At 39.4% G+C, this 17,327-nt stretch overlaps 1 protein-coding gene across 1 annotated transcript; it reads right to left on the bottom strand.

Moving 5' to 3' along the window:
• Positions 1-11,640: 11,640 nt before the first annotated feature.
• RAB21 (RAB21, member RAS oncogene family) lies at positions 11,641-16,886 on the bottom strand (the record flags this gene model as incomplete). Its single annotated transcript, XM_009869114.1, has 6 exons — positions 11,641-12,788; positions 13,587-13,675; positions 14,098-14,152; positions 14,965-15,028; positions 16,546-16,653; positions 16,827-16,886. Coding segments are annotated over 6 exons (516 nt in total), but the record flags the coding sequence as incomplete, so codon positions are not given.
• Positions 16,887-17,327: the final 441 nt, after the last annotated feature.

Raw genomic sequence — 17,327 nt, forward strand, 5'->3', positions numbered from 1 at the left:
AAAAAATTAAAAGATAAATCCAAGTTGTATTACTGCTAGACATCAGTTAATGCTTGCATTTTCAAAGTTAGTAAAATTTTATTGGAAAACATCACAGGAACACGCAGTAAGGCTTTTGATGCTGTCTCCCATAACATCCTCATAGGAAAACTTAAGAAATGTGGGATAGATGATTGGACTATGAGGTGGATTGTTGTAACTCAACAACAGAGTTCAGAGGGTTGTGATCAGCAGCACAGAGCCAAGTTGGAGGCCTGTGGCCAGTGGTGTTCCCCAGGGATCAGTACTGAGTTCAATTTTGATCAATATCTTCATCAAGGACCTGGACGAGGGGATAGAGTGTACCCTCATCAAGTTCTCTGATGATATGAAACTGGGGGGCATGGCTGACACACAGGAAGGCTGTGCTGCTATCTGATGAGATCTGGACAGGCTGGAGAGCTGGGCGAAGGTGACCCTTATGAAGTTCAATAAGGACAAGTGTAGAGCCCTGCATCTGGGGAGGAATAACACCAGGCACCAGTACAGATTAGGAGATGTCCTGCTGGAAAGCAGCCCCGTGGAGAAAGACCTGGGAGTCCTAGTGGACAGTGAGTTGTCCATGGGACAGCAATGTGCCCGTGTGGCCAAGAGGGCCAATGGCATCCTAGGGTGCATTGAGAAAAGTGTGTCCAGCAGGTCTAGGGATGTTCTCCTCCCCCTCTACTCTGCCCTGGTGAGACCACATTTGGAATAGTTTTGGGCTCCCCAGTTCAAGAGAGACAAGGACCTACTGGAGAGAGTCCAACAGAGAGCTACAAGGATGATTAAGGGACTTGAACATCTCTCCTATGAAGAGAGACTGAGAGAACTGCGGCTGTTTTGTCTTGAGAAGGCTGAGAGGAGATCTTATTAATGTATACAAATATCTGAGGAGTGGGTGTCAAGAGGAAGGTGCCGGTCTGTTTTTGATGGTGCCCAGTAATAGGACAAGGAATAATGGGTATGAGCGAGAACATAGGAAGTTCCACCTCAACATGAGGAGAAACTTCTTTACTGTAAGGGTGACAGAGCACTGGCACAGGCTGCCCAGAGAGGTTGTGGAGTCTCCTTCTCTGGAGACTTTCAAAACCCACCTGGATGCATTCCTGTGTGACCTACTGTAGGTGATCCTGTTCTGGCAGGGGGTTGGACTAGATGATCTTTTGAGGTCCCTTCCAACCCCTAACATTCTATGATTCTATGACCAGATTATGTGTGTAAAGTCTTCAACTTGTCGTCTATTTAAAGCATGAAAATTTAATACATGTGTTTCTTACCAAGCCTCAAAACCATACCAGTCCTTGGGAATCATCCATTACTCCCAAACACAGGCATCAGTCCCACTGAATTGCACCCCCAAATTTGACATTAATCCCTACTAAGTGATACCTCTTCCACAACAACCAGGTTTGTTCTTTCTGTTTCCCAGGTAAATCTTCTCTCAAAAGTGCCTTAAGGTCAAGCTTGAGACTTCCCTTTTCTTTAAGGGTGATGTGCTCAGCCCAGCTCCCTTCTCCTTCCATCAGATGTAGGAAAGGAGTTTCCACTCTCTTTGGCAAATGATCAACAGGTCCCACAGGACTCTTCCTGTGTCTTCTGCCCTACCATGCTCCTTTCATCATGCCAGTTGCCACATAGCCTCACCATCAAGAAGGCAGGACTGTTTGAGAGAGCTCTCAACTCTCAACCCCCCAGACCAATTTACTCTGCAAGATACGTGATCACCTTCTAGATAGTTGCCCATTCTACTAGACGTTCCTCTTGGGCCCTTCTCCCTCAATCTCATGCAAGCTATCATTGCCTAACAATGAGTATATAATTATTCAAGATGGAGAGCAAAATGACTCTTTACCATCAGGTTGCAATATCACAGGATCACAGAAAGCTTGAGGTTGGCAGCAGACTTTAGAAATATCTAGTCCAATCCTTCTGTTCAGAGCAGATCAGATTGCTCAGCGCCTTGCCCAGTTTGAGAGTTTGAGGTTTTGTCAGAGACAGCATAGCCTGCTCAGTCAAGCTGTTCCAGTGTTCGACCACCTTTGGAATGACACAGATTTTTCTCATACTTAAATAGAATTTCTCATATTTCAGTTTGTGCCCATTTTGTCTTTTCCTTTCACTGGGTACCACTGAAGAGACCAGCCCCATGTTCTTTGCTCCCTCTCCTATTTTTAAATAGACAAGATCCTCTGAAGACTGAAGAGTCCCAGCCCTGCCAGCCTCTCTTTGTACGACAGATGGTCCAGTCTTCTCATCATCTCTGATAACCCTTCACAGGCCTTGCTCCAGGATATCAACACCTCCATTGTACTGGGGAGCCCAACACTCCAGAAGCCTCTCACCAGAGATGTGGAGAAGTATTATCTCCTTCAGCTTGTACGCAGTGCTCTTCCTGATGCGTCCTAGAAGGCTGTTGGCCTTCTCTGCTGGCTCATCACCAACTTGGTGTGCACGACACTCAGATCCTTCTGTGCAAAGGAAAGCTGCTTTCCGGCCAGTCAGTCCCCCACCTGTAATAGTGCATTATGTTATTTCTGTTTACAAATCTGAATCACAGAATGGTAGGAGTTTGAAGGGACCTTGAAAGATCATCTAGTCCAACTCCCCTGCAAGAGCAGGATCACCTAAAGCAGATCACACTGGAACAAGTCCAGGCAGTTTTTGAAAGTCTCCAGAGACAGAAACTCCACAACTTCCCTGGGCAGCCTATTCCAGTGCTCTGTTATTCTCACAGTAAAGAAATATTTCCTTCGGCTTAGCCTGAGCCTCCTGCTTTCCAGTTTGTGACCATTAATGATACACAACACGAAGTTCCACAGGCTGACACAGTGCTAGCAGATTTCTCTCTCTTCTGCATTAAGAAAACAATGGAGCAGTCTATAGCTCTATGCTAAAGTCCAACCATTTGCACACTACACAGATGAGAATCTGAGGAGCACAGTTATCTTCAGCTTGGTAGGTCACTCTTCATTGTATTTTAGGTAGCCATCTGCTCCAATGAGAAATTTCTCCATCACATGAAGGTAGTCGCAGCATGTCAGCCAGCAGCGAGCATGCAGTCAGAAAGTGTTCCTGGCTTTCCTGTGGTTTCTGTTGCTGTCACAGCTGCAAGCATAGCTCTTATTGCTATGCCAAGAGCTGCAGCAGCTGCTATTGTTGTTGTTCAGACAGCTATTTCAGCTGAGTTCCAAGATCCTTTCCTGTATTCATAAGTGTCAGCTGCGCACATGCTCAACCACATGAAAATCTGGCCCACGCAAGACAAGCACGGGTTCTGTCAGGTCCTTCCATCAGAGGCTTAATTTGTACAAACAAAAACTCCCCAGAGTGAAGAAGCAAAGATAAACAGTGCCAAACATCTCTTTCCCGTTGACCTTTTTCCTGCTCACGGGAATTGGATATATTCCAAGACTTGCTTTGACAGATGCAACCTGCAGTTTTTCCAGGCTATTCCAGTTTGTGACAGATCATGAACAGAAGGTAAATGGGGTGCTGTCCTAGACTCTGCGTGCAGCAGGACACCCAGGAGGAAGCTGCAGACCAGGCTTGAATTCCTCATATTCTAAGAGGTACCAATTGGCACATGAATTATACTATAGACAATAAAGGAGATATTCCAGGATTTAGCTGTCACACACAGTTTTCCATATACAAGAGGAAAAGGTAAAAGAATCTTCCCATCCTACCCCAGAGCTGGGAGATCAGGCCTTAACTACTACCAGCCACTTTGTAGATCAGGCTTTAGCTGCTACCGACCTAGTCAACCTTACTGGTTAATCATTAGCATGCTCTTTTATAAAATTATGACCCATCCTGTTTAAGGTTCCTCAGACTAATACCTAGACACAGCATGGGGAACATCACAGCCCCTCCAAGTAGGCAGCATGTAAATATGATTTAAAGGGCAGAAGAGAACTTAACCACTAGCATGAAAGCTGCACTGTGCCGTTTGCTCTGGAAGCCAAAGCTCCTTATGCACCCTGGCCTAATTTATTTGCCAGTAAAAATGCAGCCTCTAGGACTAGTTGGGATCTTCTCTACTTACTAATTGTCTCTACCTCAATGTAGAAACTGAGAAATGAGGATATGGTAGCCTTTCTAGCCTGTTCTTCTAAGAAAACATAAACTACCTAAGCTGCGCAAGTAGAGCATGCAGGTATAGTCATGTTCCACACTCGGCTGCCTTCTGCTGCAAGGTTAGACAAGGATAGGGACAAACAAATTAAGTACACACAGACTGAATTAAAAGGAAATCCTGTTCCTCAGCAGCATTTATTTGTATTTAGTGTGAAGGCATGAAGATGCAACAAGACATGAAGGCAGTACACTAGAAGATGAGCTTTCTTCAAGCTTTTGCATTATGTCACATTTTGTATATCCATAACTCCAGCTGCAAGTTCCTGGTCTGTGAGGCTGATATTTTTTATGCATATCAAATATTAACAGAATTCCAAAATAAGAAACAACTCAAAGCATACAAGATTTGTGGTAAGAAAACTTTATGCTCGGTACCACTGATCACAAGTTTACAATAGCTTTGTTCTCTGTGGGACAAGAAACTTTTTTTAAGAGAAGCAGAGGAGATACCAACATGAAATGCTCTGCATTTGTCATGCAAGGAGAGATTCATGATTGCATCAGCCTCCACAGAGACTAGATGGAAGCTATCCAGGAGTGATGACTAAACAAAAACTGATCTGTTGTTTGCCGATTGGCACCGACTAATATTGCCAGAGCTAGGAATTCACAAAGCAAAAGACAAACAGTAGTAACCTTATCACTCCTACACTAACCAACAGGCAACATTTCCTGGAAAGAGCAGGAAGTTAATGGAACAGTTGTTTTAGGGTGGGGGTAGCCCATGCTGTATTTCATCACAGCCCTTCAAAAGGCAGTGCAACGGATGGGTCTGTGTTACTATCACACTACTTATTACTTACAAGTTGTATGGGAAGTGGATGATAATGGCAAGTTAAGAGAGCCCCAAGTCCCTGAAAAAGAATCGGGTGTCCCCTGGTGCCAAGCACTGCAGTACTCACAGGATGGTCAAGATTCCCTGAAGGCCCCAAATTTAGTGTCATTTTAAGCTTCAAACCGACACTTTTAACCAGTATGGGCACATCTTATGCTTGAGATTGTTTTGCAATTACTGTATGTTACAGAATGAGGGGAGAGTAAACTGGCAATCAAATGCTTTAGATACTGTGCTGCCTCTTGCTATTTGAAACGTTCACCATAGGACTCAGATTGCAGGGTGTAATTACAGACAGCACACTTGCTCTTCATTTAATATATTCTTCTTCGTTTAATGAGATGCTGACAGATTTTGGAAGGACTAAATCTGTGAAGAAACTTTACTCTAAAAAAAGCTTTACTCTAAAAAGCTCTTCAGATTTTAGTTTCTTGACCAAAAATAACACACCCCAAAACCAAAAAACACTTCACCAAAAAGAAAATACACTTTCTGACACAGATAGTAGGATACAGCTACGTACTTTTTAGAAGTGCAAGTGAAAGGGCTAAGAACAGCCAAAGCAGGAACTGTGAAAACTCCTCTTACCTTGCCCTGCTTTTCCTGTTTGTTGTTTTCACTCACAACATCCATCCTGCTCAAATCCACAGCATCAGGTGAATAGCAATTTTCACTAGGGAAGCATGCACAAACATTCATCATGCAGGTAGGACATCAGTAGGACACCAACATGTCATCAGTGGAAAATTCCCAGTCTTAAGCCTTAGTTCCACATTTGACTTGTTTTTGCTGCTCCATTACCATGGAGGCAGCGCGCCTGGGGCTATCATCAACCTGGCAAATGTGATTCAACAGCAACTGCTTCTTCCTCATGACTGTTCTGGGCTGCCAAAGGCCAGTTTTGAGAATTAAAGTTGCATTTTGATAGGTCCCTGCTCACACTGAAGTCTCTGGGATATATGTTAACATTACATAGAGCAACCTCACCAAGCCTAGTTTGGCATTTTAAAGCGACCTTTCATCACATCATACTCAGATGGGTGCAGAAATTTGGTTTTGCACTTGTAACTTTAAAAGCCTGCAGTCTTTACCAGAGGTCTTTTTATGCCAGGCCGCTGCCCCCAAACTCCAGTAACTTTCAGGACCGCTATTACAGACTGTTCATCAGGTTTTAAATTCTGTCACTTAGTAAAAATACAAAATATAATTTTCAAATATAAGAACTTCTAGCTGTTTTCTTGTACTGATTTTCAGTACATGTTTTTCCCCTTTCTAGTGATCCATTTTCACTTTTAATACTAGGCACTGATAGAACAGCAGCGATGCTAAAGGAGCTCTTGTTTCCATAGCTGAATGATCATTTGCAATTTATCACAGAACTACCTTCATGTAAATGCATTGGTATCTCAAATACTCTAAGATGTATTTAAGAACTGTGAAAGTTAAAGTTTGTGAAGCCTCTGCTAGACGCTACTTCCTAATGTTTGCTTGGTGGTTTGTTGTTTGCTTCTTCCCCACACCTACAAATGCAAAATAGAATATCCCACATGTGACAATGTCAAGTTACCTGATATTAAAAATGTTGTGTCCTTTTCAGCGTTGGCTTTTGCCCTGCTAACATATTTTCTGGATTCAGAAAAAAAAAAAAAGTAATTCTAGTTGATGGAGACAGATAAGCTCAATGAGCTTATCTGATGAGAAGCATCCAGTAGGACAATCATTAAAATGTATGATCAAATAGCACTGACAGCACTTAAATCTTTAAAATGCAGTTTAAGTATCCTGTTCTGAAAAAGAGAAACTACTTGTTCTCTTCCCCTGTGAGTCCCACATTTGTTAGCCTATCAAAATGGAATGATGGCTAACTTGAAGGGTCTGCAATTTAAGAGTTTCAACAGCTCAGAAGAGATCTGTTACCTAAGTTTGGACCTGTCAAGGATATCAACTACTTGGCAACAGATGAGAAAGTAGTCCTTGCTCTCTCCAGTCTTCTCACTTTGGATTTCTTCTGAGTTGCTTGCAATATCCAAGAATCAGGAGTCCAAGTACCAGAGATGGCAAGGACTCACCATTAAACTGATACTCTCTCTTCACTGATTTGGAGGCAGGATATGACCAGTTGCTGGGCAAGATCATTGCAATACTGCTGCTCATCACCCTTTACTGTCATACGGTCAAACTGCATTGCTTCTGGGTCACCTACAATGAAGTGTTGAAATCGTTGGCAAGAGATCAGTGAGACTAGCTACACTGGAAAGAAAAAAAATAATTAAAAAAAAACATGTCAAGAACTAAGAAAAGCTCCTCTTGAGGAAAAAAAAAAACAATAACATTGTTCTCAAACTGAGAGAAACTGGAAATTACTGCTGTAGTACCTATCACTGTCTAGAAGATCTGGAGAAGCAAGCAGAGCATGTGTACATTTCCTGTCTCGTAAAGGGGGATCTCTGACATGGAAAGTTTTCTGTAGTAGTAATTAATCAGCAGTGATGATCAGTGCAGCCAAGAAGTAGGAAGAGAGGGACAGAAGCTCTCTTTTCACATTCACTCTGCAGCTGCCTCAGGTCATAATGCTTGCCTGAGTGCACAGGACAGTGGAAATAGACGGTAACAATTATATTTGCAACCCTTCAACATCCTAGTATTGAATCAAAACCCTAAAGTGTCTAGTGGAATATGAATGCACAGCTCCACCCTACACAGACATTATTTTAGGGCTGCAGAACATGCGAATAAATTGAAGGTTTTGACCAAGTTCTGTAAACTTCAGTCTTGATGAAAAAAAAATCAAAACATATCAGCTTGAAATAAATTTTCATTTTGGAATTAGAGGAATTTTATAATTTCAAGCAGATTACACAAAAACTTTGCTCAAACCAGCATATTATTCAACAGAATAATACCTTTGTCACAATGGCTACAGTTTCATAGATTCTCATTTTTCAAGCCATCTCAATACAAGAAACATTCCAGATTTTCCACAACCCTCAAGCCTGTTTCTCCATCTCATTCTGCTCAGTGCCGTGGCCAACAATAGCTCCAAAACTGCCAAGAGTATACTTTGTTATTATTCGACAGAAAAAGCCTAAATTCAGTAGACAGCTACATCAGAGATGCACAGGTTTGTCCTAAATACAGGAAAAATTCTGGTGTTGAGCAGAATCATTCAAAGAGTAGCATGAACAGCAGCGCCCAGTTAAAAGACAGATAGTTTTGGGGCTGTCTTTGTTGAGCTTTTGCAGCAGCTAAGGATCTCAGTCTTCATCTGCAACTCCTTGACACAGCTGTAGTAAAAGTTATCCTCACTGCAAGATTATTTCCTGACTTTTCAGGGGAAAAAAAAAAAAATCCAAAACTTTGATGGAAACTAAGATTAACAATATCGGTTAACTGTAAATAGCTCATACATTGCAATGAAGTTTTTAAGTAAGTTATTATTGTGTCTGAGAACCTGTTCAAAGTTAGTTGTATTCTCTTTAGTGAAGCAAAAATGGTGTTTCACAGAAGGAAAAACAACCTAGGAGGTAATCTTAGAAAAATCTTAAGTTAGGGAACTACCACTGCTGAGAAGACATGCCAACAACTCCACCAAGAAATGGTTAACTCCGCGCCTCACTCTGCAGCCCACTACCTGCGCCTTCAGTTTTACCGGTAGCACTTTCATTTTTTGTTTTTCTATTTGCCTTTTTCTATTTCTTTTTCTTCTACAAAAAGTGGAAAAATAAGAGGTGTCTGGCTCCAACTCTCTTATTCCCATACTCTGTCCTTCATACCACTTCACTGCTTTCAGCTTGTGGAGATTCCTGACCTCCATTTGCCCTCAAACAGGGCTCCCCTTCCTCTCCCCTTCTTTAAACTGCTTTTTCTGACAGCATCTGACATTTTCGGAGAACTCCATATGAGCTCCAGCCACCTGCCATGACCTCATGCCTTTCTGCAAAGGCTTTTTTCATGTGGCTTGGAATCTAAAATAGAAATTGAATTACTAGGTTCTTCAAGACCTGTAGGCAGAGATACAAGTTAAACACCTAGAACAGTAGAAGTGGCTGGATAAAAAGGATTCAGGGGTACTTTTAATACAGTAGTAAGCAAAAAGGTCTGTCCACTGTGTGTAAACATTCGAGAAAAGCATGTAATCAAGGCAACACTCAGTTACTTGACTGCTTTAAGACAACAGCCAATTCACTTCATCTGGACATTGGACATGCCCATGTTAGAACTGTGAGATCACCGTAAACCAGATGAAGTCAGCACAGCTAGTTACACTCCCCTCAAAGTACTACACACCTATATTTATTAGTGTCTTTGTCTGAATCAATTTATCTGGCCTTATACAACTTTTGAGCTATAGTCCAAGTGCAATAAGACAATATTTATAAATAACTCTCAATAGAAATACATACTCCTGTATTAAAGCATTTGGACTTTGATTTGGTCAGTTTTTAATTCAGCAAATGATAAAGTTTCGTAGGTAGCCTAAGTACTCATAGCTGCAGCAGCAATACTGGGAACAAGTACTTAAAGTTTTTTAGAAAGGTACATGTAGCAAGTTAAACCTTTTTTGTTAGACTATATGAGTAGTCTTTGTCAAGATTTACTCTGAGGAAGCATGCTCAAGGTCAGCTTATGTGCTGTAGCAGGTATCTGGCTGGTTCTATCTGTCCCACAACGCTTTTTAAAGACAGGTGTAGTTCTCTTGCACCCCTCTCAGAAGAATGAAAAATAGCTTACATGTTTTGAGCAACAGAAGTTAGCAACAAGAAAGTAATTTTCCTTAAGACATACAAATGAGGCAATTTAGATAGATTCCAACAAATGCAGGACTCTTGGAAACCAAGCCACTTGAATAAGATCCTGCTCAAATACAAACTCTCTGTGCTTTCCTATATATCTGACACAAAGAACACTAAATATCTACAATAAAGACACTTTCTCCTTGAACCTTTTTATTTTGTCTGCTAACAATGAAGAGGTGAAGTCTTACATTAATCAGTCTAAACAATCTAGAATATTTCCTTAAGTCTTGGAAACCAACTTCCCTGACTTCATGAAGCTATACTTCTTCTATAAGTTAATATAATGATACCCTGTTAAGCACAGGTTTTAAGTTTCATAAAGTCCAGCCAAACCGCAGCTTAGTCAGGAAGGTTTCCAGAGAGAATTTTTCATGCTGTAGCTTAAGAAAAGTGACTTCTGAAAAATTGAAAAAAATATTTTTATAATAGCAATCAGAACCTTTTTAACTATACAAAATTGTAAACTTCCTTACCGCCATCTGTTTTCAGTAGTAATAGTTTTAGTTTTGTAAGAAACATCAGAGTTAGTGTCAACATAGCTTTGTTAGCTCTGCAACTGACAGAAGTCACACAGAACGCACTTACTACAGAATAAACTGCAGAAAAATTATTTAGCTACAGGCAGAAAGATGCATTCTATACACTGCTTCTACTTCAAACTAGTCACACGCTACATTCCCTTGGGTAAACCCAGTATTCATTTCCAGCCCAGAAATACATCTGTACACTCCAACAAAGTGGAGAAAGCTCAGCTCCGGAGAGGACACACATGCTCTGGTGTAAGTAAACCCTCATGACTTATCTGCTTATCAAGTCCAGTTGAGGTTGAGTTGTTTGGTTGTGTTTTTTTTAATATAGATGGGGGAAAAAATAATATCAAAAAATCAAAAGAATCTGGAACTCTTATTATCTGGAGATTCCAGTGCTGAACACAGAGTCTTGCCAATTTCATTCCTCATATCAATACTGTATCACTTACAGGACTAACTTTCCTCTAACTGTATGACTTGAGGGTACTGGTTTTATCGAACTGACCTGGTTTTCAGCTTTGGCAAGGCTCACTGTTGAGTTAGATATGAGAACGCTTACTTAATGGTGTTGCTATATATACACATGATCATGAATTACAGATTCGCACCAAACCTCTGTGCAGTCAAGAAACTTGATCTTCCCTAGCATGAACAGATCCCCCTTGTCCATCATGCATACAGTCATTTCAGAAAAGCACAGCAACAGCAGCTTAAGAGAAGTATCTACACCACAGTTGAGGCAGAAAGGGGTAAAAAAGCACCAGGACCAGTCTGTATCAAAGCCATCTATTGTTTCAGAGAAAATAAAAAAAATCAGGTTGAAGAAAGCACACTTCTCTTACACATCAGACCAGTTAGTTACTACTACTCCTTTTGTGCATAGAACATACCCACACCATTCAAAGCATTCATATGCAATACTACATCTACCCTTCAGAAAAAGGAAGGCCAAGGAATATTCTATTTTGTCATAGACATCACCTTTACTGTTTTTCCAAGCATGACAACTTAAGTAAAAAAAAAAAAAAGTCAGAGCACAAAACACTTTGAAATTTCAGCTACCACCATTTGTGTTCCTTTGTGATAGCAGTTGATACACTTTATCTGAAAATCCTCTGCCCAAAGCTTAGGTGGGCTTCAAAACACTTTACATGAGAAAGAGAAGTCAGGAGTAAGTTCAGTCATGTCTCGAATACCCAAAGTTACAATTACATCTGGCAAGTTTCATATCTTCCATTTAATCACTTCAAATCAGAAGCAGTTCTAGTTAAAGCCAATTCATTTTGTTCACTCAAGCCCTGCAAATACAAGGGGGAAAAATTATGCTCATTAATAGTTTATGCTGTCCTGGGACACAAACGAATTAATGCGGTTTAAGAGTTTCCCATACATCTGGCTTACTGGCTACCAGACAGATGAGGGTTAAAGTTGCTTTGACTTCGCAGGGTAATTCTGAGAGGCCAAAGTAACTGCAGAGTCAAGATATACGCATGCGCAAAATGCTTTAGCTGGGAGTCAAAACACCTCAATGTTAAACAGCAGCCTAAGGAAGCATTCTCTTCCCACTTATAGGATACTCTAAATACTGCTGCTTGCCAGAAAAGGCTTAAAAAAATGCCTTAGCTATGAATGTACCAAAAAAAGCTGGTTTTAGGTAGGGAGAATAGAATGAGCAATTCAACAGTACACATGGAAAGCTTGCATCTTTCACTGACTTATTCACTTCACAACCACTGACAAGACTGATGTACGTATTTCTGCACCTGCAATTGTAAAAGCAGATAAAATATTTAATATGTAATTTACAATGTATTTTACCAGCTTGGCATACAGGATGAACAAAATATATCAAAGTAGTTGACAGTTATAGGCTTGTGAAGGCCCTGCAAAAATATTACTTCAGAGATCTGCTAATTTAAAAAAAAAAAAATCAATTTGCATTTTAGAAGTGATACAATTCAATCTACCACAAAATACAAAGAGCTGCAAAAACGTATACCATTCCAACAACAATGTATATAAGTTATTAAATAATGATCTGATTTAAAAGAATATAAATGAAGCCTTTAAGTAGGTCTTTTCTACATGCATATTATTCCTTATTAAAGAAAAATATGTAAAAAGGCCATTGGTAATTGCTTTGTTAACCACTGTAGAAAATGCCAATTCTCTGGTCACAGACGCCACTAGTTTAGCACTTAAGGTCTCTGCAGTGTTACATATGATTATTTTTAAATACTGTTAATTCTATTACTCCATTGGTAAAGAATGCGTGACTTGGAATATGGCAGTCTTCATATTGAGAGGGCAGTGATGCACAGTTTTATAATTATCCAGAAGAACAGCACCCTCCACTGCTCTGTACTTGTGGCTCATCATCAATGATCTGTACACCTCGCCTTGCTGCTCCTGACTGACTGGAACCATTGCCTCTTGCTCTTTCATCCACTTGAGCAGTTTCTATCATTCCTGTGAAAATAAATAAATAAATGAGATGACATTCCACTGCATTTTTACACAAGACTTTGAGATCTTAATCTGAGTTACAAGCACAGGGACAAAGTTTAGCAAGACTGGTTTGTCCATTTATAAGGCAGAAGGAAGCACTCCAGTATCACATGGCATAGCTTCAAATACTTAAATCTTCTGCCTAAAGCACCAAACATCTATCCTGTCAACTACAGGATAGCTTAGATGCTCAAGTGTCCTGCAGTTTGTGACTTCAAAAAGCTAAATTTACCCACTCATATCAAGAATATTCTGTTAAAAAAGAAAAATAAGTAGAAATCCCACACATCACACATATACCATCCCACCAAAAAAAACCCCACAAACCCAATCTGGTCTTCAGACATGCAGGTTTTGCTTAGTTTCTTGTATCATAGGAACACAATAAATAGGATAACTTCCCTGTATTACAACATGTTTATCTTACGTTCTGTGATATTTACCATTTACTTAGATTGCTGTGTAAAATTTGCATTATAACAACTTCGAGTTTATGATTTCTGACATCATTTGAGAAGATTTTTGAAAGTGGCTGAAACAAAGGGTTTGAAGCAGGCAACACTGAGACCAGTCACATGAAGTTCAGCTTGAGTTTACTACTTACATGTGCTGAGTGAAACAGCAGTCAGTGCTCCAACAAATGACAAAAAGACATTTTTGGAGTACAGCATGAATTGGCAATATTGTAAGCTATAAGCTTTCTGAAGCCTTTAGCATTTTGTGAAGAAGCTTTTTACCAAAAAACTAGATAATACCTACTTTTACAAAGGTCAAGAAACAGTTCTTCTATTCCTTTGTTCTGTTTAGCTGAAGTATGATAATGTTTTGCTCCAACAGATTCAGCATACCTGTAGGAAAAGACACAGAACTTCACTGTACTAAAGGGCTCAATCTTTCAAAGCCACCTCACATGAAGCACAAAGATCATTACAAGAGGTTTTATTCCAGGTTCAGAGTTATGATTTAAGGTTAAAAAGGGAATTATGTGGTTAAACATGTCATGACTGATGAAAAATACTAGATAAAATAAAGAAAAATTCATGTATAGAAATGTATTTAAGACTGCAAGTATTGACTTTATTCATGTACAACTCTCAAGTTACGCTCTGGTCCATAAGGACATTTCAGGAGTCAGATATTAACAGAACACAACACAGCAGCCAGCTAGGCACTGCTGGTTCATGCCTGACTGTTGTTAACAGCATCACAAGTTTATTACTCCAGCATAACTCTGCAATGATTGTTTCTATTAATAACTGGTGTGACTCACGTTTCTGCTTCTTGCACTGAAACATGTCTCTCTTTTTCCAAGTCTATTTTGTTACCTGTTGGAAACAAGTTAATTTTTCAAGTCTTTGCTCTCCAAAATTACCCAAAAGAAAGCAGTCACATCATCACTGCACCCCATAACTTTCTAACAAGCTGTCCCAGTAAAGACAACAGGTCTCAATTTGGAGCACGATATGACTTAAGAATCCCCTTTCACTTACACATCTACAGGCAACGAAGATGAAGTTCTACTTCTCTAGAAAGATCAAGATAACTAAACGCCTCCCATATAAGCCATCGATTCATCCTTCTGTTTTGTAATTTACTTGCAGCTTATCTGTGCTGCAGAGGCGGTTTTTGTAGAATATCCATACAACTATCCTCCTGAAAGTGTTTTAATCGCTAGAATGGATTTTAAATCTAAACCCAGTACTTCTATTGAAATGTTGTTTACACCAAAGTATCCAAGCTTTAAGACTCATTCCACCCTCCAAGCACTCAGCTATGAAAACATACAAGAACCCAGTCTGTCACTGAGAACATTAAAAAGATGACATTTGAGTATTTGCAAGAAGGGTAATACACATTTGATGTTTATGCTTCTGTTTACTGAATTACTATCTGCAAGCATCTGTACTGTGCACTTCTGACATGGTATATCATTAAACAGCTTGTTCGTCAAAATTAACTCTTATTTTCCTCAACACGATTTACTGAAACTTCCAGCTCCTACTGAATTTTAAATATCAAATTAACAGAAGTTTTACCCATTCACATGTACAAGCTGTCAAAACAGTGTTTGGAAGACACGATTAATCAAAAGAAACATTTCTGATTCAGGCATTAGAATCACATGTTAAAGACTTACCTACTATACATAAACAGATTTCATTTCCCAACATTTTTCTTAATTCCTTAACCCAGTTTTTTACCTGCAAAAAGAACAGAGGTAAGTTTATTTTCACTTGATATCCTACCAGCTTAGACATTGTGTAACTGACCCACTTCCTTCATTAACTGTTTCAGCTTCAAACAAACATGTTTAGAGCAACATACTCTTTAGATAACTAGGCATGGTTCTTGTTCAACAGATTTTAGTTCACAGTTGAAATTAAGAACAAATGACTTAGATAAAATGGTTCAATTACTCCAGAAATATAACTCACCGCATTTGTGTTAGCCCCATTCAAAAGAACAAGTTCACTGCATTGGCCACTTTAGGCAAGACGGGAGATCTTTTACCAACAGGCACTTACTGACAGATCACAAATGGCACTTTTAAAGGCAGAGGTACCTGAACTGAGTTGTTCAGGTTAGATTACAACAGATGTTTGTCTCCTAAGAGAGCAGATGGGACAAGAGTGTCGAGTCAGCTGATGGCAAAGTATCTGTTATCAATTCTGTTGTCATGTTTTGAAGTTGTATGACCACTGCATTGACTTAAGGACTGCTGTTTGAAGGGAATTAAAAGACACAATCACTTTGACAACCTAAAAGTAGTTAGGATATACAACAGAGGTAGTTCCACAAATTAACTTTCCCTCTTTTTTTTCCTGAGAAATTAATTTTTTTGATAATCAAAAAATTTTACCACATAGGGCTCAGCATGAAGAGGCACAAGTTGAAGTAGTGCTCACGAGTCATCACAATTCTGTAGATGTGGGGGCGAGAGTTTAACTGCTAGCACAAGTGCTTTACTTGCCCTACACCAGACTACTGCAATTACTTCAGCTGTTGTGGCACTATAACCTTATACTACTTCTATCACTGCTAACCCAAGCTTTGCTCGTACAACCACAATTTCTTAGTCCTCTGCACAGAAGTCCTACTGGTTTTCTCACAAGCTCATCAGAGACAAACTCACTTAGCAAAGAGTGTCACCAGTTCTTCTCAGACAGAACATCCTATAGAGTGACAGCACTGATCTGACACAGGGTTAGAAAAAACTCACCTGCTCAGACTGATCAACTATTACTGCTACAAAATAATAGCCATCAAATTTCAGGTTTTGATGAAGATTTGAAGTCCGAATACCTATTAACACTGAGAAAGCAATGCTTTCACGATCATGTATCACAATTTCCAAGTTCTTGGATCTGTAAAAGGTCACATCACTTAAAATCTTCTAGTAATTTAGTTTATACAGCGGAGATCAGTACTGCATACCATTCACAGCAGTACTGGTTTATGTTTATAGCCTGTCATGGTAGCTCACACAGCTAATTCTCTAGTGTTCTTTGAACAATCCTGCTAGAACTTTTTTGAAGGTTGACTTTCTAAGTCTACTCGAGTACTACTAAGATGTATACTTTGATTTTATGATGTAAATTTGCAGATGTAATAAATATTACTACTGCTGCAAACAGAAGACTCCTATTTGCACACTCACATCACAGATTGTCTTTCAATCAGTTTACAACTAGCATAGAGGTAAAAATCTGGCCAGTACCTTTTGAAAAGAGTCTTCATCTGTTATATCATATACTAGAATAGCGCCATTAGAATCCCTGTAGTAGATCGGCCCCAATGCATGAAATCTTTCTTGACCAGCTGTATCCTGCATTTAAAATACACTTGTTAGCATTTAAGACAAACGATATTTCGACAAACTCAAAATACTTTGCAATTTGACTTTACTAAGAAGTACTTAACATCTGAGTTCTAGTAAGTCTAAGTAATTTTTCAGGGAAATATTTATTTAGCTAGGGGAAAAAAGCAAAGCAAACATACCCATATTGCAAGATTTACTCTTTTCCCACCAATATTTAGCTTCTTTGTAAGAAAAGACGCCTGGAAAGCAAAACAGATTAGAGTTAAGTTTTACACACAAATGTCTTATTTGACTTCAGATTCATTTACTAATAAAAACATCTGAATCAATAAAAGACAGATTTTCTGGATCAAAATACACTAAGCCAGAAGGCTGAGTCAATGCTAAGCCAGTTAGTCATTTCACTACCATTTGCCAGGAGTCTATTCTAAATAAATTTGGCTTAAGCCAATCATTTACTACATCTTTTTACTGTTGTTTTGCATTATTTGAGAAAGATAAGAGTTGTCTGGAAAGAGCGTAAATTCACAACACTGCTAAGACTGAACTGAACTGGAAGCAATTCAGAAGAATTTGAACTTCATTCCCATGAAGTCTGGGTAGAAACCAGACTAACAAGATTCTTAATTCGCAGGAATTAGCAAAGTAGTTCACTATTAGGGAGCTACTAGAACAAAATC

Source organism: Apaloderma vittatum, unplaced genomic scaffold (assembly GCF_000703405.1).
Source record: "Apaloderma vittatum isolate BGI_N311 unplaced genomic scaffold, ASM70340v1 scaffold6885, whole genome shotgun sequence".
Taxonomy (NCBI): Eukaryota; Metazoa; Chordata; class Aves; order Trogoniformes; family Trogonidae; genus Apaloderma; species Apaloderma vittatum.